At 36.9% G+C, this 23,032-nt stretch overlaps 1 protein-coding gene across 4 annotated transcripts in view; it reads left to right on the top strand.

Annotated features, from left to right (window-relative positions):
* The window catches only part of LOC145456101 (uncharacterized), a 73,255-nt gene that overhangs the window by 29,332 nt on the left and 20,891 nt on the right, over positions 1 to 23,032 (top strand). For all 4 annotated transcript variants that reach the window (XM_080334144.1, XM_080334143.1, XM_080334145.1 and 1 more), the window contains 29 exons: positions 175 to 316; positions 536 to 621; positions 1,249 to 1,418; positions 2,294 to 2,433; positions 2,568 to 2,961; positions 3,792 to 3,926; positions 4,681 to 4,841; positions 5,693 to 5,909; positions 6,675 to 6,856; positions 7,556 to 7,718; positions 7,773 to 7,962; positions 8,504 to 8,652; positions 9,593 to 9,770; positions 10,254 to 10,446; positions 11,384 to 11,473; positions 12,152 to 12,330; positions 13,019 to 13,200; positions 14,107 to 14,234; positions 14,369 to 14,556; positions 16,604 to 16,760; positions 17,105 to 17,225; positions 17,454 to 17,611; positions 17,668 to 17,784; positions 18,583 to 18,713; positions 19,575 to 19,785; positions 20,402 to 20,546; positions 20,892 to 21,010; positions 21,153 to 21,182; positions 21,722 to 22,063. In XM_080334144.1, coding sequence (XP_080190270.1) covers positions 175 to 316; positions 536 to 621; positions 1,249 to 1,418; positions 2,294 to 2,433; positions 2,568 to 2,961; positions 3,792 to 3,926; positions 4,681 to 4,841; positions 5,693 to 5,909; positions 6,675 to 6,856; positions 7,556 to 7,718; positions 7,773 to 7,962; positions 8,504 to 8,652; positions 9,593 to 9,770; positions 10,254 to 10,446; positions 11,384 to 11,473; positions 12,152 to 12,330; positions 13,019 to 13,200; positions 14,107 to 14,234; positions 14,369 to 14,556; positions 16,604 to 16,760; positions 17,105 to 17,225; positions 17,454 to 17,611; positions 17,668 to 17,784; positions 18,583 to 18,713; positions 19,575 to 19,785; positions 20,402 to 20,546; positions 20,892 to 21,010; positions 21,153 to 21,182; positions 21,722 to 22,063 — 4,798 coding nt within the window. The remainder of the gene's footprint in view (positions 1 to 174; positions 317 to 535; positions 622 to 1,248; positions 1,419 to 2,293; positions 2,434 to 2,567; positions 2,962 to 3,791; positions 3,927 to 4,680; positions 4,842 to 5,692; positions 5,910 to 6,674; positions 6,857 to 7,555; positions 7,719 to 7,772; positions 7,963 to 8,503; positions 8,653 to 9,592; positions 9,771 to 10,253; positions 10,447 to 11,383; positions 11,474 to 12,151; positions 12,331 to 13,018; positions 13,201 to 14,106; positions 14,235 to 14,368; positions 14,557 to 16,603; positions 16,761 to 17,104; positions 17,226 to 17,453; positions 17,612 to 17,667; positions 17,785 to 18,582; positions 18,714 to 19,574; positions 19,786 to 20,401; positions 20,547 to 20,891; positions 21,011 to 21,152; positions 21,183 to 21,721; positions 22,064 to 23,032) is intronic.

Here is a 23,032-nt window from a genome sequence, read left to right as displayed (position 1 = left end):
AGTAATTCTCTTTCTCATCTAATTTGGAAAAAAACTGTGTAGTTCTAATTCTAATCATAGTCTAATATGGAAAAAAGAGTCTGTAGTTCTAATTCTAATGTGATATGGAAAAGCTGAAAATTTTCCAGTTGTCCAAGTCTGCTCAAAATACAAAATACAATTTTCTCTTTCAAGCTGGCTATCGACGGAGTGCGAGGTGCAGATTATAGAAGCGATATTGCCATTGATGATATCTCGATTGAGTTTGGATTATGCGAAGTCCCGCGAAAATGCGATTTTGCTAGCTTGGATGATGCGATGTGCGGTTATCAGTTGGGTAAGTCAAAATCAGAATTGGTCCTGGTTAGAAGGGCTGTTTGAATTTTTTAATCGAGTTTTTGCAGTTATTTGATAAAACTTTTCGTTGGTTTAAAATCCGTTCCACACCAAATTTGGCTCAATTCCAACTAGTAGATGTGAAGAGCTACAGGAGCTACCAGAACAGTGCATATTCAATACTTTTTTGCTTGGTAACTATATATTATGATGTATGTAGGTGAGAACTGGAAGAAGGTATCTGGAAACATTGTACTCCCAGGATCGAAAATTGAAGAGCCCGTCTTACAGAGACCGACAACTCAGGTTAGCACGGGCAGTCTTTGTACACTGCAAGTTTAAAATTGAATAATATCTTCAATTCGCTCATGTTAGTACCGGTAGGTATATTAACATACCATCATCTGTCAATATTGGAACCATTTGTGCGATATTGAAAATTCTTTTTCATTGTGGAAGCCTCTGTAATGCAACTTTAATCAGTCAAGTGTTCGTATTAAATTACAAAACTTATAATTGTTCTCAAAATGACATGTTCTCGAGATATTCGGATCATTAGAATTCAACGCAATTTTCAAGGGCTGTGACAAGAAGTATTTACAGACTCCTGATGCACTAGTGGTGTACTTTTGGGCCATTCCATTATAATTGTCATCAAATTACAAATTTTTGACGCCAACTATTTTGAAGAGCTTCTTGGAGAATTAGAAAGAACTTTGCATATCCACAATCATATCACGAAAATCCCGTTCCTTCTTTCATTTCTGTGCCTTTTTGGGAATTCCCTAATATGCCAAGTTCTTTCCAATCTTCAACTTGTTGCTGACGATTACCAATGACGAGTGTCAGCCAAAAATATTAGGGTGTATTTCAAAATGAATGTATTATACAATTCATTAAGTTCTTGATGAAAAGAGAAATTTATGTACACAGGATTTGTCAAGTGTTCTCGGACCGGAATGGTTTTATTACGATTTTCCATTCGACGACTTTCCGGGATGTACGGATTGCAACGGCACCAAACTCGTGCGTGATATTTCAAACACGAAATATGGTAAAAACGGAGTGAATTTCGTTGGCGTGACGCTGTGCAGCAGATCATGGTAAGTTTGAGTTTCATTTCTGTTATCATATGTTGAGTTACTATTTTGTACCTTGTATTCGTGTTTATGCGCAGATGACATCGTTCACTGCAGCTCAGTTTATTACTAATTTCATCATTTCGATGTATCTCAAGATCACGATACAATGAAAATATAGGAAGGAGTCTTAAAGAATTGGAGTACACATTCAATCATACACACACCTTTGCCTAGAACAGTGGTTTCCAAACTTTTTTGACTCATCGCCCCCTTATCAAGCTCAACATGTATTTATCACCCCCCTAAAGACTAGAGATTATCAGGAAGGTTGTTCTTCTACTTTTCCATAGTATTCAAGTAGTTTCATTTTGTACTGCTTCTACTTCTGCACTTTTTTCGCCTCCCCCTTCCCATCTCTCAAAATGGTCCGCCAATGGGCAATATCTCCCACTTTGGGCACCCCTGGCCAAGAATAAAAGGCATGCAGGCTGCAGCAGCTGTATACTGAATTAAACTTACAGAAAATTGCATAAAAAGGTGATGCAATGAACATTTAAGAGACATAGTCTAATATTTATCCAGTAGAATCTACAGCCGTATAGTGTATTCATATTAAAATAACATTCCAATAATCTACTGCTGACGGTTACCCCTGATGAGTGTCACCCGGAAATATTCGAGTGTGTTTCAATATCTATTATTCAATTGTGCATTGAAGATCTGTACCTCCAATATTCTGTTCAAATACTTTGGCAGAATCTGCATGTATTTCCTTCAAGAATGTCACTTTTTTTATATAACGCTTGAATCTACCTTTGACTAATAATATTTTAAATAAATTTTCATACTGTCAAATTAAAAAATGATAATTGAAGTCTTTTGACGTTCTCTCGTAGGTACAAGCTATATTTGAGCGAAGCTTTGAGTGGGCCATTCCGCAATATTGCGGACGGAGCCGGCAAGGGGGAGGACCATTGCGAATTCATCGGATCTGACGAGTATGCGAGAGATATCGGGAACTTTAAAGAGTGTGAAGGTACTTCATATCAGAAAATGCGATAAAATTTATAGCTGTGGGCTTGTCTTTTGCATGCTCATGTCCAATCCAATCTACACACGCTATCCAAGCAATAAAATGATATGGTAAAACGAGTAATTTTCTTTATTTAGGAAATATCGGATTTGTACGTCGCAGATGGAGTGAAAGTTTAGATAAAGAGCCATTTGGATTCCATCGGTCACGGTACTTTGGTGCGGCATCCTATGATTGCTCTTTTGACTTCCCGCAATACGTCATAGACAACGATCCGTTGCAATGGCTTAAAAAGCTTCCAAACAGTTACATACTCCTGGACTTTTCTCACTTTATCGAAAACGAATACCGCAACAGCGACACGTTCAAGATACCGGTTTTTCTTCCGAAAGACGAACAGTTTTTTGTTGAAGAAGAATTTGAGTTTTTAGACCCGAAAGTTTTTACGCTTGCGCCGTCGCAAAAGCTTTTCGATCACGAGAAAGTTACCCCGCTATCTTTGATTTCAAAATCTTGGTGTTTAAAATTCAGGTGGGTTCAGTGCACATTTCTTAACTGTAAGTAGTCTGAATATATATCAATAATATATCGTCATATTTTATGATACGATTGTTTATATACAATGCTCAATTCTCTACTAGTTGCTGACGAGTGTCAGCCGACAATATTCGGGTTCATTTCAATATGAGTATACCATTCAATTGTATATTGAGGTTATGTACCTCCAAGAAGATCTTCAAGTAGGCCTATCTAAACTAGGAATGGTAATTTTTATACATTGCAAGTTTTTAATGAAAAAATACATCTGCATGTGCAGGATTTGTCTAATGTTCTCAAACTGAAACGGTGTTATTGACTTTCAATGACTTTCCAGGATGAATATAAAATACTGTTGAATAGTATATTCATATTGAAATATATTCGAATAATCGAGACTTGAAAATAGCATTAAATTCAATTGTCTACTAGTTGCTCACAATTACCCCTGACGAGTGTCAGTCAGAAATATTCAGGTTTGTTTCAATATAAATATACCATTCAATTCTATACAGAAGTTCTTTACCTCCAAGAGATTTTTTAAATGAACTGTACAACACAGGTTATGAATGTTTGATAGCATAAATGCATTTGAGTTGTAATTTTTGTGTAAACTGAAAATTTTGGTTTATGTTACTCGTAAATATGACATTCTCATTACTTAGCATTGAAATCTGAGTTTTTACTGATCTATGGCAAATATTGAACCTGCTTTTTGCTTCATAATTTTCGGATATTACACAAATCTGGAATGCTGCGTTATGGATTTTATCGAGTTTGAAAAACACTGTTTTGCTTTAAACAAAGCAATGACCTATTTTCAGATATTTTATGGTCGGATCAGACGTGGGCAAGGTCAACATATCGATCAACGACGATTATGAAATTTGGGTGAAAAATGGTCCACAAGGCGAAATGTGGAAGGACGCCTCAGTGGACATTCCATTTCCTGCTACCAAGTAAGCATGAGCAATTACCTTTGCATCATATAGACCCGAAATGTAATTACGACTAATGTATGCAACACATAAGCAAATTTTGGAAACTTCACTTTGAATTCGCGGCTGCGTTTTTGATATTCCACGTATTTTAAGTGGTTACATTGAAGATTCTGCCAGTTGAAGTCATGTTAAAAACCACTAATTTGATTGTGAATATTTAGTTTCTTTTGAAAGAACGTCGACTTTTCTAACCCCGTCATATTGCCGATTGTTACTAAATTGTCCTGTCAAAATGTAACAAATGTTGTCCAAAACGTATTCTCAATTTTAACATGAAACTATCTCAAACGACCTGTAGTCTACTTTTAAACCATATTTTACAATACTTGCAGCATTGTGATGTACGCTAAATTCAGAACCATGAACTCTAAATTACCGTATGATGCAGAAAAATACGTCTAAATTTCGGCATCAATTCAAAATTTTACGTTTGATTTCTGTAATTAACAAACAAGCATCCAAATTTTTGCATTTTGCAATCGATATATAATCTATTTCACGGATATGCGGATTGGTGTTGATAATCACTGCTATATAGTCAAAGATTCTTCTTCATTTTCTGATTTGACTCTTGCTAACATGGCAACACACTTTATTTTAGCGATACCTTTTACCAATTGCATTTCATTAACAAAATATTTTTTGTAATGTATTGGGTCGTTGAGTTGATTTTGATGAAGTGCACCTACATAAAGATGGTAATCATTTTCAGGTATGACATTGTGTTCACTGCATCGCGAAGCGGTGGTTACGAGGGCAGCATTGGTGTTGACGATGTGGAGATTCAGTATGAACCGTGTGGACAAAAGACAAATTACAAATGCTCATTTGACGTTGTGTTGGAAGAAGAATGCTCGTTTTCAATAACTGAGAGTAAGATTGTTTAGCCATGGCACATTTTAATGAGCAAATTTCTCCCTATTGCTTACATACCATCCACACATTCAAATTTCCTGTAATATTCTGATTCGGACTTTGCATGGAAATATGAAAAATTACTTTCCGGTGTCACCAGGAGTATAAAGCTGGGTATATCTGATGTATTTTGACATCTTACGTTGTTTATCGCCATTCCTGGGATTCTCTTTGACATGGGCAGACAAAACCAAGTCAGATCAGCAATGTGTCTTTAAAATGTAACACAACTTATTATTAGGATTATTTCTGGTAATTCATAAATTCGTTGTTTAAACGAGATTATTTAAAAGACTTGAATAGATCCGATCAATGTTATTATCATAAATGACTGCCTAAAGTTAATTGAACCTGAACTACTATCCCAGGTCCCTTGTCATTTTGAACTTTGCATATTAGGGTTGTTCAAAAATAACTTTTTTTTTTCGGATTTCTTGGATTCACTGATCTAATTGTTAGGTTGCCTAAGAAACGCTACATAGCAAATTTGGCTCGATAGAGAGTAAAATTTAAAATCTTTTTTTTAAATAAATCTCAAATTTTCAGTCTGCTGTGTGTTCTCATCTATCAGTTGAAATCGATCCAAATTTGGTTTCCTGTGTTTTTTTACGCCACGTAACAATTTAATCAGTGAATCCTCGGAATTCAGGAAAAAGGTTAGTTTTGAACGACCCTATTGCATATTTGTGCCAAAATGAATACCCGTCTCCTCCACATTTGAATACTTTCCTGCAAATATACCGGCTCGAAAAATCTGCTATCCGCTACATGGGATTATCATCGTTAAAGTTCAGTATTTTTCGTTCCAGATCCAGCGGAACAAGTCATATTCGAAACACTGTATGAAAAGAGAATGTTTTCTCCGGATATTGTGAAGGAACGTAAACATTCAAGCGGCGTGATAAGCGGACAGAAACGTACTCTCGTTAATGATACGGATATCACTAGCAAGCCAGTGTTGAAAAGTCCGCTGCTGCCAAAACTGAGCCAATTCTATCCTGTTATTTGTCTCACAATAGATTACAGGTAAGTTTGTCATGACTAAAATTGATTTGATTCATAATAATTAGTAACAGGATGAAAATATCGTCACATACGAAAAACCTATTCTGAATTTCCATCTTGTGTTTTTCTGTAATGAATATAGGCAGGATTGTAATGACTGGAGTAATTTTTTTTAATTTGACTCGGCTTCGGTCAATTTGCGTACTGAATCGATCTGTACCCAAGTAGTGAGTCTCGTCTATCAGGACTGATACTTGAAAATTAGTCCCAGAGACTGTCTTTTATCTGTTTAAATAAATATCTTACGAGTGAGAAAAATGTTTATTTTGAATGAGAGGCCTTCAATATCACACAAGAGTTTCAAAAAAAGTGAGTGGAACCTGACTTAAACTCGATCATGAACAGTGAACACTACGACTTGAACTCGGACTCGAGTCTCAGCACTATGACTTTGACTCGACCCTTTGCTAAAAGACTTCGTGAATTGAAAAAGACTCGAATTGACTCGAATCTGAACTCTAAAAGTAAGATTCACTTGTGACTAGGAACCTTGTGACTTGATTACAACCACGAATATTGGTACTAAGTTCGCTTTCCTTATCATTTGGTTTCTACAATTGAATAGTATATTCATTCATATTGAAATGGACCCGAATATTTTCGGCTGACGATTACCCCTGACGAGTGTCAGCCGAAAATATTCGGATCCATTTCAATATGAATATACTATTCAATTGTATTTTGAAGTTCTGTACCTCCAAGAAGCTGTTAATTTGGTATCTTCAGGCAAAGATCTGATTATGGCGAGTTATCTGTCGATGTAAGGAATGAAGCAGGAAGGCGAATTCTCACTCTCGCAAAACACCAGTTGCCACATCTGTCAACTTCTCAGATAAGGCCTTGGCTGACATATGCCGCGCAAATTGATGACACTCTGCCCGTCGTAGTGGGACAACCTTTCTACCTTGGTAAGTGCATCGCGATATTTTTAACTATTAACATATAAAGCAATAACACAAATTTCAGTGATTCCATGTCCACAAATGTTTTACAAATCTACCTATATCAGTAATATTGTATATAGTGTGATCATTTTGCTGTAAAATCAACAACCGGCATCAGACTTGTACAAAATACCAATTTAGTTTGTTGACGGGCGGAAACTACTGTTTTTCAAGTAGTTCTAGTTCTAGTTGTAATTGCGGATCTTAAAAAGTGAGTAGTTCTAGCTCTAGTTGCGCATTCAAGTAGAAATTTGATTTCCTGAAGTTTGGTGTGAATCATGGTACCGGTGTTCCGTTGCGGGATGTTCTTTCAGCCATTGCTAGCTCAAAGTCATCGCTACTAACAGTAGGGCGGCCAGGGGGTGATATTTTGGGGTCGAAGCCCCTTTCATTTCAAACTTGAAACCCATGCTTTTGAACTGCCGATCTCCAATTACTCTTAGCTTAGCTCATTTACAATTAAGAAATTTGTAATATTGAATTTAGTTAGTTACGTTTTAGTTAGTTAGTTGCGGATGAAGGGGTTAGTTCTAGTTCTAGTAGAAAGTTTTTAAAAGTGTTTACTCCTAGTACTAGTTCTAGTTACACATTTTTAAAATCAAGTAGTTTGTAGATAGATAGATTCCCAGTCAAAATAACAGTATCATGTATTGCTATGCACAGAATTCCATGGCTTGAATGCGACTTGGGTAAATGAGTTATCACTGGACACGGCGGAGTGCAGCAAAATAGTTGGCAATCAATGTTACAACCAAGTCAAATGCAAGAATGAGAATTGCGTTCGTCCGGAGTTCCTTTGTGACGGAATAGATGATTGTGGAGACTGGTACGTAATGGCATTGTTACGACAATGCATTTTCGAATACTTCTCTGTTTCAAGGTCTGATGAAATCGGATGTCCTTCGTCTTGTGGGAATGTGGCGGATTATTTCGATACAAACCACACGTTCGACAGGATGCAGAAAATTCAACGGCACACGTGCACTTTCCGTATTCACGGGCAATCTGGAAAGCACGTTCTTTTAACTGTGCAAGCTATGAAGAGATTGCCAACTACTGCATCAATAACTGTAAGTACATACCATGCTATGAAAAATCACTCTATTATTATCATTCTATTTTGAACAGAGGCGGTCAGTAACATACTTGGACAATTAGATAATTCTTGTTGTCAATTTAAACTAACTAGAGTGAAATGTCGGTAATCTAATTTGAATCTAATTTGTGAAAGGTTATATGCTTTAATTTGAATTGTAATCAAATTTTTGAAAGGTTTCCATGCTCTTATTCTAATTCTAATATAATTTCTGGTTTTTCTAATTTCGTTCTGCGATTCAAAATTATTTCAAACAGCTAGCAAAATACAACACCTTCTACTTCGAAAACACAACTTGACTTGAATTATGACTTGACTTGAATCAAGGCACCTTCAAAAATCGATTGACTTGACTTGACTCAAATCAAAATGTGCAATGATTCGACAATACTGAAATTTACATTATCACCACCACTCCTACTTAGTAGCAGCGCTGACTGCTATTGTACGTCTGATTGTCAACCGCTTTTCACACCGTATTTTTGCACTGTGATGCAGAAATGTGTTTGATTCAGATGACAGTCTATGAAGGGTTCGCCAGAAGACTCGAAAATTCAGCTTCCTTTACGAACGGCTCACTTGTCTTCACAACTGATGACTTCAGCACAGAAGTTGATTATCTCATCGAAAGCCATAATGTCACGGTGGTTATCACATATTCAAGGTGTTGTTTCATTTATTACCTCTTTATATATGCCACTAGCAAAAGAGAGCTTTTTTGAGGTACAGAACTCAAATATACAATTGATTAGTATATTCATATTGAAATGAACCTGAATGTTTTCGTTTGAACACTCGTCAGGGGTAATCGTTAGCAACTAGTAGAGAATTGGAAAGAACATTGTATGATCATATCTGATACAATGTCATCGATATACTTGCTGACAATTGCCCCTGACGAGTGTCAGCCAAAAATATTCAGGTTCATTTGAATATGAATATATTATGCTGCTATCAATGAGAAAAAGTGATTTGTGAGGTACATTTGACCAAATAATTTAGACTCTGCTTAATAATTATACATCAATATGGTATCCAGATGCACTTTTATGACCTGAGGATTGGTTTGATTTGGAAAATATAAATGCATGATAATGTGTTCTACATCATAACTGTGTTAATTTTGCGAAATCTGAGCAAATTATCTTAACACACAATAACTTTGAGTATATAATATTACTTTGAGATACATCGCATATGCAGTATGGTATTAATTAGAACACGACTGATATAGGATTTTTGAGTAGTTAAACTGATAACTCTTATCACCTTCTTCGCGCATTTCCAAAACTTCAGAGAATTTATTTGAACTGCTTTACAGCCATTGCTATGATTGGATATGAAATAAACTATAAAGGCTGCAAGCTATAAGAAACATCAATATCCTCGTCCTATAACATCAGATTATAGTTCACAGACTCCCTAATACCATACTGTGATGTCTTATACCTCCAATGGCTCTAGCATTAATGTTCAGCTATATTCAAGCCATTTGCTTATTACTCCAGATATAAAAGTTTCAATTATTGATTTGATGATACGGTAACAGGTTTGCTCCAATCAGTGCTTGAAAATAACACCTTTCTATCTCTCATGTTCTTCAGCCTGGCTATGAGCCAAGTTGAGATGTCCTACAAGATGGTGGAGAAAGGCCATTGCTCGCTGGTTTGTCCAGACCGTCACTGCTTGTTCTCCAATTACTTTTGTGATGGAATTATCGGATGTTCCGATGGATCGGATGAGAGAAACTGCGCTCGTATTGTGGAGAAAGACGGATTGAAAGTATGAACGCTTCGTCTCTTTTTATAGAACATTAAGATACAAGAACTTGGCCTAGGGATATTTTACACTCTTATATTAGGGCTGGGTATAATTTGTAGGTACTTGGATCCAACCTGAGTATCAATTGTTGTGATCTGAGACAATTGGTGAGAGGTGATCTTTCGAATACTGAATTATATCCTCTTTTCCATCACAAGTTATATTATAAACAAGAATTAATCAAGTTTCTATATTTTTTCCAAACGTGGATGTCATATCACTTTATTGGTAACAATAAGTACAAAGGTACGCATGTTAGTGGAAATGACATATCTGTGCAGCCGTGATCAGTTGCTACATTATCTTTAATCGCAATGACATAGATGTGGTCTATAAAATACCAAAGTATCATTATGTGGCGTAGATCTGACTTTGTTTTCTTTGTGGCACTCATACCAATTATGTGATATATATACGTTTAGAAATGACCATTTCTATCAACAGATTGCTGAAGTGAAGTACCGTGATGGACCCTTCACTCCGATATGTGCCGACGACATTGACGGGCGTGTCGCGGATGCACTTTGCAAGCAATTCAACGATTTACACGCAGAAAGGCCGTTGATCAAAGCGGAATTGCCGCCGTCATACGACTCAGTGACACCTTACCGACTGGTAGCAGATCCCCTAATTACCGGTATGTGAAGCCTGTAGTAATGATTAAGGCTGGGCATCTGAGTGATTTAATACTGAATCTAGTATTCGGCTATGAGTTGAGTATTGGAGTATTGCTCATTATGGTGTCACGACAGTATGAGTGATACGGACAGTTCAAATATATATCTCCACAAAGAATATAATACAAGTTCTCCATCGCATTAAAGAGTAAGCAGGGTTGTAATGACTCGGGTCATGACTCGACTGGAGTCACGATTTTCTGATGATTCGACTTCACCCGAGTCATTTTCTCAAAATACGGAAATGACTCGACTCGACTCGAGTCAATCTGTGTATTGACTCGACTGGAACTTGAGTCATTGCGCATGACTCGAGACTCGGACGGACATTTGATTTGATTTCGAATAATAGTAAAGTAACCACCATATTGGGACTTCGTCTATTGGTACTGGTACTTGAAAAAGCGACCAGAAACTGTTAAAAGTTAGGAAAATTAGTATATTATAAACGCAACCCATTAGATATCACCAAACAGAGTTATAAAAGTGGGTTTAACTAGATATTAATTAGAAATTGAGCAGTCATCACAATGACTTGAACTCGGACTCGAGTCATAAGACCATGACTCGGACTCGAACCTCTGCTCGATGAATTTGACTCGGTCTTGACTCGGGGGTGAATTGAAAATGACTCAACTTGACTCGAGTCAAAACTATAAAAGTGGGATAGACTTGTGACTCGGAGCCTTGTGACTTGGTTACAACCCTGAGATTAAGGCAAGGATCTTATGATTTCACTAATGGAAAAAACAGTTCTCGCCACTCGACTCCAATAATTAGAATTAATACTCAATTCAGATTCGAACACTCGAATCAATGTGTCAAGCCCTAGTAATGATCATTTCTGCAGTCAAAGATGTGCCACTCATCTATGATACCTTGTCTTATTATTTTCAGGCACAACTTTAATCCAGTCGTTAATACAAACGACGATGCCGTTTGGGCCAGTCGGGGCAAATGCAAGCAATATTCCAACTAAAATTACAGGTAATTTGGGACTTCATAGCTTTTGTGCCGCACAAACTATCATCATGCTCAGAGATGGTCTAAGTAGTCAGAATTGCTACTCGTGTAGATATAGAAGTCATACCGTAAATTTTATTCTATAGCAATTAGAAGAAGCGATCTATAAGACATGCTACATTGCTTTTAGTAGAAGTAAAAGGTGAGAGGTCTCAAAGGTATTCAAGTGAGTAATTTCAAAAGTAGATTTGGTTCAGGCGTCACATATTTTTATTATGTAATCGAACTTATGAAATTGCAGGATGTGTTAGGTAAAACAAATATGTTCATCAATGAAAAAGGAGCTGTTTCTCTCGGTTGTCATGACAGTTTCAATATTAATCGTGACGATGACCTATTCAAAACGAATTCAGACATTTAGGCTTTTGGAAGTACAGAACTTCAATATTGCAGCAAACAGTACGTTCATATTGCCAAATTTATTCCATTTGAAGCTTTTCGACTGGCTCTCATCAGGAGTGAACGCCAGTAAATATGTTTAACCGAATTCGAAATATAGAAAGAATTTTGTCTTTGTGACATTACACTTACACTTACTTTTGACCCTAAAATCATATATACTTGAGTAAGTAGTGTGTGAATACTTACAAAAATAGGAGTACTTTGCTACTGACCACTTCTGAATTCACGATTCGCTTGCAGAGAGACAATGCAAATCAAGAGAAATGTGGATTCCCAATTGTGTATCTTATCAATGCGGCGTTCGTTCCATGGATGCCAACCCGTTCCTATCTCAATATGGAGGGCTTTCGCCAATGTTGAGAGTTGTAGGGGGCGGCAAGTCAAAGAAAGGAATGTGGCCTTGGATAGCTTCTATGATGGTCAGTATACTCAAAGAATAGTTTTCATAAGTTAATTTTGTATATATGTAAAATGATATCATTCATTTTCCAATGCCTAATGTTTGATTTCCTATCTAGGAATAGGAATATGACATTATATATTTTTTTATTGTTGTTTTGTGGCATATACACCAATTCACGATATACATATACACGATCTGTGCATATGCATACCAAGAGTACATGCTGCACATATGCCGCTGGACATGGAAGGTGCAGATATAGTCTTCTAAGGATTTCTAAGCCTTGCACCACCCCTCCATGCTACCCCAGAGCTGAGCGCCAAGTTGGGAAGCCACAGATACCATTTTTTACTGATCAGGTCTTTGGTATGACCCGACGGGTATTGAACCAACGACCTATCGATCAAAAGCCAGATGCCCCACCATTATGCTATCTTGTCGAAGCGAACAGATTGCTTAAGCTCAATGTGCTGATTTAGATTATACACACTAGTTTTGTTGGCACAAACTCACCATCTGTTAACCTTGTATACTCAAAATTTCATGCCTGTGATGTCATATATGGTGATACGATTGTCGATATACAATGTTCTTTCCTATTTTCCACTAGTAGCTGACGCTTACCCCTGACGAGTGTCAGCCGAAAATATTCAAGTTTATTTCAATTTGAATATATTACTCAATTGTATAACGTATCTTTACAGTTCAAAGGAGTAAAGCACAATTGCGGTGGAACTTTGATTTCGGACCGACACATCATTACGGCGGCTCATTGCTTCGACGACAATCGACCGTCTGATTTCACGGTTCTTCTTGGAGCTGTGGCCACGAGAGAAGTGGAAAAGCAAACGACAAAACATTCAATTAAAAGGCTGCTTGTTCACGAGTAGGAATATTCTCGATTGTGTTGGGTTTGAACATATATAGTTTAAAACAGTTGTTTTCGTGTTAGCTTGGGTACCGGTTAGCCATCAAAAATCAAAACAAACAGATAATGCAGTTACGACAAACGTATACAACTCAAAAGCAAACATTGGAAGCTTCATCTTAAATTAGCTGCTGCCTTTTTCATATTACATAAGTTCTGAGTGGTTCTATTGAAGTATCTGCAAGGTGAAGTCATGTTAAAAACAACTAAATTGATTGTGATTGTTCGGTTTCTTTTGAAAAAAATGTGACTTTGCTGTTTCTTAAACCTATTATACTACTAAATGTCTCTAAATTGTACTGTTGAAATTCAAGAGATTATGTTCAAAAAGTCTTCTTAACATTGACATAAAACTATCTTAAACAAGTTGTATGCTATGACTTTTAAACAGTTTGGTGTGATACTTACAGCATTGCAACGTAAACAACGTCCTAATAGACCATTAAGTCTATATTACACCATGGTGCTGAAAAACATATTCCAAATTTTTAAATAAATTTAAATTTGGTGTTTCATTTCTCTAATTAATGGAGAGGTGTCCAACTTTTTGCATTTTGCAATTCGGATATAAAGTTGTTAATTATTAGGTGAAAGGATTGGCTTGATGACCATCAGGTCGTATTATTTGAAATATTCAAGTTTTCTTGGTGAGACGAATTTAATGAACGATCTATGTATATCTATATATCATTGGCATGAAAGCTGGCGTTTGAGAGCCACTGATTTAGATCATGGTTGGCAGTGCTACTCAAATGGAAGACCAAAACCGACGGTCCAACTAGAAATGAGTCGCTTCGAAGTTGCTTTTACATCTCAAATGTTTATACATCACAAGAAAATATCTAATGGATGCTTCATTTACAGCATGTACAATAAACGAGCAGACATTCCCGATTACGATATTGCAATGATTGAAATCACACCGCCAGCCCACTTCTCCACTTTCATTTCTCCAATCTGCGTGCCTGAAGGTCTCCAGGAATTTCCCCCAGGTAAATTCCACATTTTTACGGAGTAGTGAATAGTCCATGCTTCATATTCAGCTTGCCTTCTATTCTGTCACTTTACTTCCTCATTCAATTATTCATAAAATCAATATTCATACATTCTATGTATTGTTTTTCAGGTACGGATTGCCATATTGCTGGTTTTGGTTATGAAATGGAGGGAGTACCAGGAGAAGGCGTTCTGAATGAAGCGGCGACTCCGATTATTTCCAGTAGTGAATGTGATACTGGATCTTATCGAAATTCAATTACCGATAGAATGGTCTGTGCTGGCTATCCTAATACTGGTGGGATCGGAATTTGTCATGTAAGTATAGCATAGCAACTTAGCATACTAGTGGATAGATATTATATATATTACATGCATAGATGGTAGTATATAGATATCATACTAGTGCGGTACACGTTTGACAATTTGATCTATTGATTGATCCAGGGAATAGGGATGTTTCATTAATAGACTTCGGTCATTTATTGTGAGTACTTGTTTTGCAGTGTCGCATTCTTGTGATAGTTTGAATTGGTAACATACATATATGCCATTGCTATTGGCAAATTACTCTTGGATAATCCTGCTTGCGCGACAAATTATCGAGATAGGTCGTTCACACTTTGATTTGGGGGCCTTGGAGTCGAGTTTTATCAAAATACCAAGTCTGCGCCTACAGGAGTTCGTGTACCTTCTAAAAATAGTACATTGAACCAGGCGCGTATCCAGAGCGCGAAAAAGGGGGGGGTTTTGCGTTACGAAATTGGCTATTGTGACGTCATCATTACGATCACTCGTCTCCACACCATGGGGAATATTTAATATATTATAGTTTAATAATAAACAGATTTGCGGTGAGTGGGAGATGTACGAATACGATACGGACATTGCCTGAAAATTGCGTTTCTTTTACGGTATGATTGAAAGAAATTCGTAAATGCTCACATTTAGTCATGAGCCGGCAAACGCCGCCCGTCTTCAAGCGCCTAGTTCCGGTCAGAGATGCGCGATTTTGTTGGGTTTTGACGATATTATGCGCACGGTCGGTAGTATCGCAGCGGACGAACAAGCGCGGAATAGGGCGGTAGCATAAACGAGGGCGATTGCCACAGAGAGGTGTGGTGTGAACAGTGTACGTCGTACACGAATGTGTGCTTTTCGATGGCTTTACTAGCCGTACGGCTGAGCGTGTAGTACGCGCGAAGATAATTAGACCTTAATTGCAAGCACGCAAGTCAGTCAACTAATACAGAGTACACACTGGGATAATAACTTGATCGACAGAGAAACTTGTCAGCCGATATAATTAGGTTAACTTTACTACTAGGCCTACTCAATTCTCCCGTTCAGCGACAACATAGGCCTGTATTTGGACGACAGCAAGCCACCTAACAATCGAGAACGTGGATTGCTAGGCTTGTATTTTGAAATGTGAATGTCAATCCTAGGCCATTTCTCGCCAATAATCGCGAATACAATGTGGATTTGAGAACAGCATTGTCGTACTGGTGCCGTCGTGTCTGCGTCTCGCTGATCAATCAACACGCCGCGTGCAATTCTTAATTAGGATTTCATGGCGAGCAGGTGCAGCGAATTCGCGAGCGATGTTGATTGCCGACAACTTCGTCTTTCCAATTACGTATCGCGTCGGCCAATTAGATTAGATTTTCCTAAAATGCGTCTCTCGTTTTAGCAAGGCGAGAGAGAAATCGAGGGAAGAAAGTTGAGAACGTCGGCAATTGCCACAGCTGAAATGTAGCTGAACAAGCGCAGAATTCGTATGGAATTAGCGAATTATAATGACCTATTTTATCCTTTCGACTAATTCGGCGCATAATTCCAATATTTTGTAGGGGTGTTAGTCCCCTTAAATAACATTAAGACGCCATATTCGCCTTTTCATACGTAAAAACGAATATGTTAAACTAATAAATTAGCAAATATTAGAGGCTATATTTGACATCAATTTTTATGATTTTGAAAAGGGGGGGGTTCCGACCCCCTAAACCCCCCCCCCTGGATACGCCACTGCATTGAACGCTCTCTTATTCGAAATTTCATGCTGGTGGCGACATATTTGCGATACGATTGTTGATATACATATGATTTTTCCGATTCTCTACTAGTAGCTGTCGATTACCCCTGACGAGTGTCAGCCGAAAATATTCAGGTTCATTTCGTTATGAATATACTATTCAATTATATATTGAAGTTCTATACCTCGAAGAAACTCTTCAAATATATAAATGAATGAATAAATGAACGATTACATTGAATTTTATATCTGAAATATATCTGCCTGCATAATTATCTGTAGGATTATGCTAGCACATTTAAATGTTATTTCTATTTTTACAATGTACAGGGTGACAGCGGTGGCCCACTAATGTGCAAATCTAACGATACTTGGTTTCTTGTGGGCGTAACAAGTTGGAGTATAGGTTGCGCAAATAAGGACAAACCAGATGTGTTTTCAAGGATTTTGTCCTACATCGGATGGATCAATGAACACACTGGATCTAGTAAGAGAAAATTTCATAGAATTATCCTTTCATCAAATCCCTTTTCCACATTTCTTATCCCGCGTAGTCAGTATTATGATAGAAATGTTACGCATAAGTTTTTATGTCACCATACACTACTGAAATATCATGGAATGGAAAATATCAATATATTGAATATATATACCATGGATAAATTGAAATCCTTCAATCTCAAAGTGCAATGAATCAATTGAGCGAATTAACTTTGTTATGATAATAAATATGAGAAATAATGAAGAAAATGATTTAACTGTATAACTGAAAAAGATATTATGGTTAAATTAAGTGATTTAAGTGTGTCTGTTTTCAATTCACTTCTACAGACTATACTGTCCCAGACCGAAGTAAAAATGTTGTTGGGACTTGTGGTGGGAGATACTATGGCTCAAAATCGGGAAGCTTTGCAAGTCCAGGATGGCCGAATCAATACGGTCATGATGTATCGTAAGTGTGAATTAGTTTTCAAGACAATAAACATCACTGTTCAACCTTGAAACAACTACAAATACAGCTTCACCATGTTTGCATATACTGTATAATGCTTTCATAAATTTTAATAATTATGTACATTCAACTCAAAGAAGTTTTTTTGTGTGTGTTGCGAAGGTACAACAGAAATCTTTATTCAATACCTGTATCACAAAACAGTTGCTATACTTACTATTTCGCCAGATGCACATATGTAATTCTCGCCAACCTGGGTCAAGTTATTCACTTGCGTTTTGAGGAGTTTGAAACGGAAGATCACTTCGATAAGATTACAATTTTCACCGGTAACACGAGATGGGACAATGCCATTTTGAGGGAACATTCGGGAATTAGTAAACCAAGTAAATTCCCTTATATTTTACCAAGAATTTCTTTCTCAATTTTTTGATATTTCTAGAATCCATCAATGCCAGGACCGGCGCGTTGTATATTGTGTTCAAGTCGGATGAAACTACAAATGAAAAGGGCTTTGTTGGTAACTGGGAAATATCTGGGAACATTGCGCCATATGAAGGTTTGTCTAAATTTACATTTTACATACATACACCCTACTCTTGCAGTTACAGAATTTCAATATACAATTATATAATATATTTATATTGAAATAAACCGAATATGTTTAGGTAACACTTATCAGAGTCACTAGTTGTTTACGATCACCTCTGACGAGATTGGTGTCATTTCAATATGAATATTTTATTCAATTGTATATTTGCCAGTTCAATATTGACTTATCTTCAAATTTCACTGGCTACTTGATAAAATCGTTACGTTACCTAAAAAACGCCGCAATTCCAACCAGTGGATGTGAAGTTATTATAGTAGAGAATTTTGGATTTATTTGATAAAAAAAACGACGCTCAACAAATCTGGCTCAATTCCAACCCGTAGAAGCGAAGTATTATGAGTTCAAAATTTATGGTTTCAAATCATAGTATTTACGGTGGGTAGATAATAAATAATGAAAGAATTTGCCACCATAAATACTATTCTTTCCAAATCCAAAATTTTGTACTCCATTAATTTCGCTTTAACTGGTTGGAATTGAGACAAATTTGTTTTAACCCCGATAATTTCATTGGGTGGCCAGTTAATTTGAAAAAAATAGATATTTATCCAAAATTTTCTACTATAATAACTTTGCTTCCACTGGTTGGAATTGAGCCAAAATTGGTGTGCAGCGTTTTCTTAGGTAGCCTAACAATTTATCAAGTAGCCAGTAAAATTTGAAAAAAAGCATCCCTAATATACATACTTATGTCAAGGAATGTGACAATTTTATATTATTCTTAATAAACCATCATTTTTTCAGGTGCCGGACACCCTATCCAGATAAGCGTGAGAGGACAAATCGGTAGTTATCTGCAAGTTCTGTCTTACAGCTACTTGGGCATGTTTGTCTATGCCGGTGTTGGAGCTGGAGGCTGGCCATATTATCTTCAAGTAAGAGTCACTCTGATGTCTCGATCTCATGCTTCCAAACTTGCGCATTTGAATATGAATTGAATATATTATTCACAGGGTATCAGTATCAGTATATTGATATTATCATCATTTAACAACACCAAGAAACTGCGATACAATGAAAATATAGGAAGGTGTCAAAACGACTTGGAGTAGCTGTAACCAAGTCCCAAGGCTCCGAGTCACAAGTCAATCTCACTTTTATAGTTTTGACTCGAGTCAAGTCGAGTCATTTTCAATTCACCACCGAGTCAAGTCCAAGTCAGCGAGCAGAACGTCGAGTTTGATTCATGGTATTATGACTCGAGTCCGAATCCAAGTCATTATGTTGACTGCTCAGTTTCCGGTTAAAGTCTTGTTAAACCCACTTTTTATAACTCTATTTGGTGATATCGAATTGTTCACATATGTAATATACTAATTTTCCTCACTTTTAGCCGTTTCTGGTCGCATTTTTAAGTACCAGTACCAATAGACGAAATCCCAATAGGACTGTTACTTTACTATTCTTTGAAATTACAATGAAATGTCGGTTTTGGCCATCTGAATTTCAAGTCAAATGACTTGGTTCGAGTCGTGCGCAATGACTCGAGTCCAAGTCGAGTCAATGCACAGATTGACTCGAGTCGAGTCATTTCCGTGTTTTGAGAAAGTGGCTAGAGTCACGTCGAGTCATCAGAAAATCGTGACTCGAGTCATTACAACCCTGATTAGTCAGTGGTATATTGTAATTCTAGTCTGATTCGGAAAAACTATTCAGCTGTAATACTAATTCAAGCCTTATTAGGAATAGTTACCCTAGTAGCTCTACTCAGCATACTTCATTAAATGTTTTTTCAGCATCCACCTCGGCAAGTTACTCATAAGCTGTCTTACGTGCCAAGGATGGGATATTGGACGATTAGACCTTTGACCAATCACGTCGTGGATCCAAATGTCGGGATGAGAACGGCGTGCGTTCACGAAACCCCGGATCATTGCTTCAAAACGTGGGAGTTTTGGACTGGGAATACTTGGGTGGAGATTGACCTTAATTTGCAGGCAAAAGAAGGTGAGTTTAAACCAGAACTGTTCTGGCCAGTAAAATGTGAAGAAAAAAAAGTTCTTTTTTCAAATTATGTTATGTAATATGCATATTGCTTTCGAATACATTGATATGCATATTATCAGGGTTGTAATGACTCGAGTCCGACTTGAGTCATGATTTTATGATGGCTCGACTTGACTCGAGTTATTTTCTCAAATTACGGAAATGACTTGACTCGACTCGAGTCAATCCGTGTATTAACTCGACTTGGACTCGAACCAAGTCATATGACTCGAGACTCGGACCGCAAAGACGAACATTTCACTGTTTTGACTCGAGTCAAAACTATAAAAGTGCGATTGACTTGTGACTCGGAGCTTTGTTACTTGGTTACAACCCTGCATATTATTGCATAAAACTTTTCACAACATGTAGGCCAATATGTCAGTATAATGTGGTCAGCAGACTTGATGAACTAATGGTAGCATTGCTGGGCAAGATTTCACTGTATTATTTTCTCTTATTTAACAAATAAACTCTAACATAATGGTGTACGAGATGTAAAATATTATCTCTGTAATGCTAACCCATTTACCATATTACAACAAGAAAATCAAAATACTGAATTTGTTTGCTTCAGGATCGAAAATGGCTCCACCAACTGATGTGATCTACAGCACAACTTCTACACCGGAACCAATCCCCGCAACAAAACCCTCTGTCACTGTGACCGGGTTTCCAGTATTGCCATGGCTGACTACCACTAGTGGTCAGCCTGCTACAAGGTAGGCTTGTATTGAAATTCATTGAAATCTATCTTAGAGATGTATGTAGATGGTGAATCTTTATTTGTCAAGAGAGCAAATCACTTTCATACATAACAAAGATGCAATCGCATGAAATATCACATACAGATAAGTAAGGTATAGATGGGAGGCTCATAACAGAGTCATAAAAGCCGAGCCTCCCAGGCCCATGCAAAAACAGTAGCTTGTGAACATAGAGTCAATCAAATAAGACGTTGCATTTTCGATGGCAATATTTTCCCTCAATACTTGTGAGGTAGTAGTGATGAGGTTTTTTCCAGGTTTTTCCGTAAATCGAGACAATGGTTTTGATTTATGTTGTAGCTCTAAGGCCAATGTGCCCACAAGCTCCAGCGCGGCACCTGCTGTGACAAGCGGTCAGCTGGAAGACGAAGACTTGTTTGTGATATCGGACTTATCATTTGATTCAAATATTGCTGGTGGTAAGTACATCTCTTTTTCTTTAATTTCTAACTGATTCATAAATCTGATTGAAACACTTACAATGCTCTTGATTGATATTAAACGGCTCCAAATTTTGTTTTTCGATATTCTGTCTGTATACCTGGTATTTATATTTTTCAGCTTCAAGAAACCGGAGATCAGTTGGCACAGGTAACTTTTTATTGCTTTGCAATGATTGTGACCGTTTTTCGGTCGGAAATGATCTAAATACTGGGTGATAATAGCGAATTTGAATAATGCTGGGATTCTTTAGTGCAGTGAATGCTAAAAAAGCGATCTTCAAGGCAGGTTCAAGTTACTGCAGTTACCAAATTACCAACTATAGTATCGTAGTTAAGTAGTAAACTTTCATTGACGACCTTATGAATTTGTTAGGTTGCCTAAAAAAACGCTGTAAAACAAATTTGACTCAATTCCAACCTGTAGAAGTGAATTTACAGAGTAGAACATGTTTAATGCAGAAGAAAATAGTTTTTATGGTGACAAATTCTATCATGTAGCTGTGCCGAAATATTATAAATGCATGTGTGCACGAGAAGAAGAATGTCTTGATCTTTATAATTGCCTGGAATCGAGAGAAATTTGTATTAATAACTCCAAAATCGTCTACTTTATTAATCACTGTGTGTTATTTTCATGCTCGCCATCCCCATAGTCGATTTGTTGCTGTAAATTTCCATATTTTTCAGATCCAAGTTACTTTTATATGGATATCGGATCAGGCATTGATTTTGAATACGAATACGATTACATCACCTCTTTTGACCAAGCCAAGCCAGACGCGGACTGCAATTTCAGCATCACTCTGAATTCCACGGAGAGGAGGATATCCTATTTCATCGAGAAGCAAGAGGGAATAGAATATGACATTCGAAGATGCTTTTGGACGATAAAACCACAAGAAGTGGGACACAACATCACCTTGGACGTGGAATTAAGTCCTTATACCGATGGCATCATTGCTTATTCATTTATGGCGGGGAATGATGATGATATGATTCGTATTGACATGGCTCCAAGGAGTATTTTAAGTAAGTATTGTTAACTTAATGCTAATAATATATTCCATCCAAGTCTACGTATGTATGCATGTATATATGTAGTTTATGTGTATGTTTACATGTGTATATATATTGGGGCTGTTCAAAAAAACTTTTTTTTGTGAATTTTTACGGGCTACTTGATAATATCGTTAGATCGCATAAAAAATTGCTGCCCACGGATTTTGGCTCAATTCCGATCTGTAGAAGTATTCCTACATAAGAAAAAGGTTTTGAATTTATTTATTAGAGATAAATATAAAAAAATTTCCAACATTGTTGGCTATCCCATGAAATTGTTAAGTTGTCTGAAAAAACGATACACAACAAATTTGGCTGAATTCCCACCGTTAGAAGTGAAGTTATTCGAGTACAAAATTTTGGACTTGTAAAAAATAGTATTTACGGAGGCAAATTCTTTAATTATTCATCATACATCTACCCACCGTAAATTCTATGCTTGGAAATCCCAGATTTCGAACATCCATAACTTCGAGTCTGCAGGTTGAAATTGAACCAAATTTGTCGTGCATCGATTTTGCAAACAACCTAACAATTTCATGGGGTAGCCAGTTTAATTTTAAAAATTTTATAATGATTTTTATTGAATAAATTAATCAAAATCTTTTTCTTATATAGCAATGCTTCTACAGGTTAGAATTGAGGCGAAATTGGCACTCACCGTTTTTTCTTAGGCAGCCTGACATTTTAACCAAACAGCCAATAAAATTGATAAAAAGAAAAGTTATTTTTGTACGGCCCTAGCTAACATAATATACTGCTTCAGCAGCAGATGTGGTCAGTAAAGAATTTTGAATAATAGAAAGCAATTTGGGACAACATTGTGTCGCTTTTATGTCTGGAATTGCTATAATAACTGTGTGAAGTAGCCATCAATGTATCAACCAGATATATTTTCTAGTTTTGAGCAGTGTGTTTCCAATGCAACATAAGTCTACG

The sequence above is a fragment of the Botryllus schlosseri genome, chromosome 14 (assembly GCF_051294905.1).
Source record: "Botryllus schlosseri isolate E-star chromosome 14, Bs_hap1, whole genome shotgun sequence".
Taxonomy (NCBI): Eukaryota; Metazoa; Chordata; class Ascidiacea; order Stolidobranchia; family Styelidae; genus Botryllus; species Botryllus schlosseri.
Note: the sequence above shows the minus strand (reverse complement) of the source record. Positions and strands in the feature narration are given on the sequence as shown.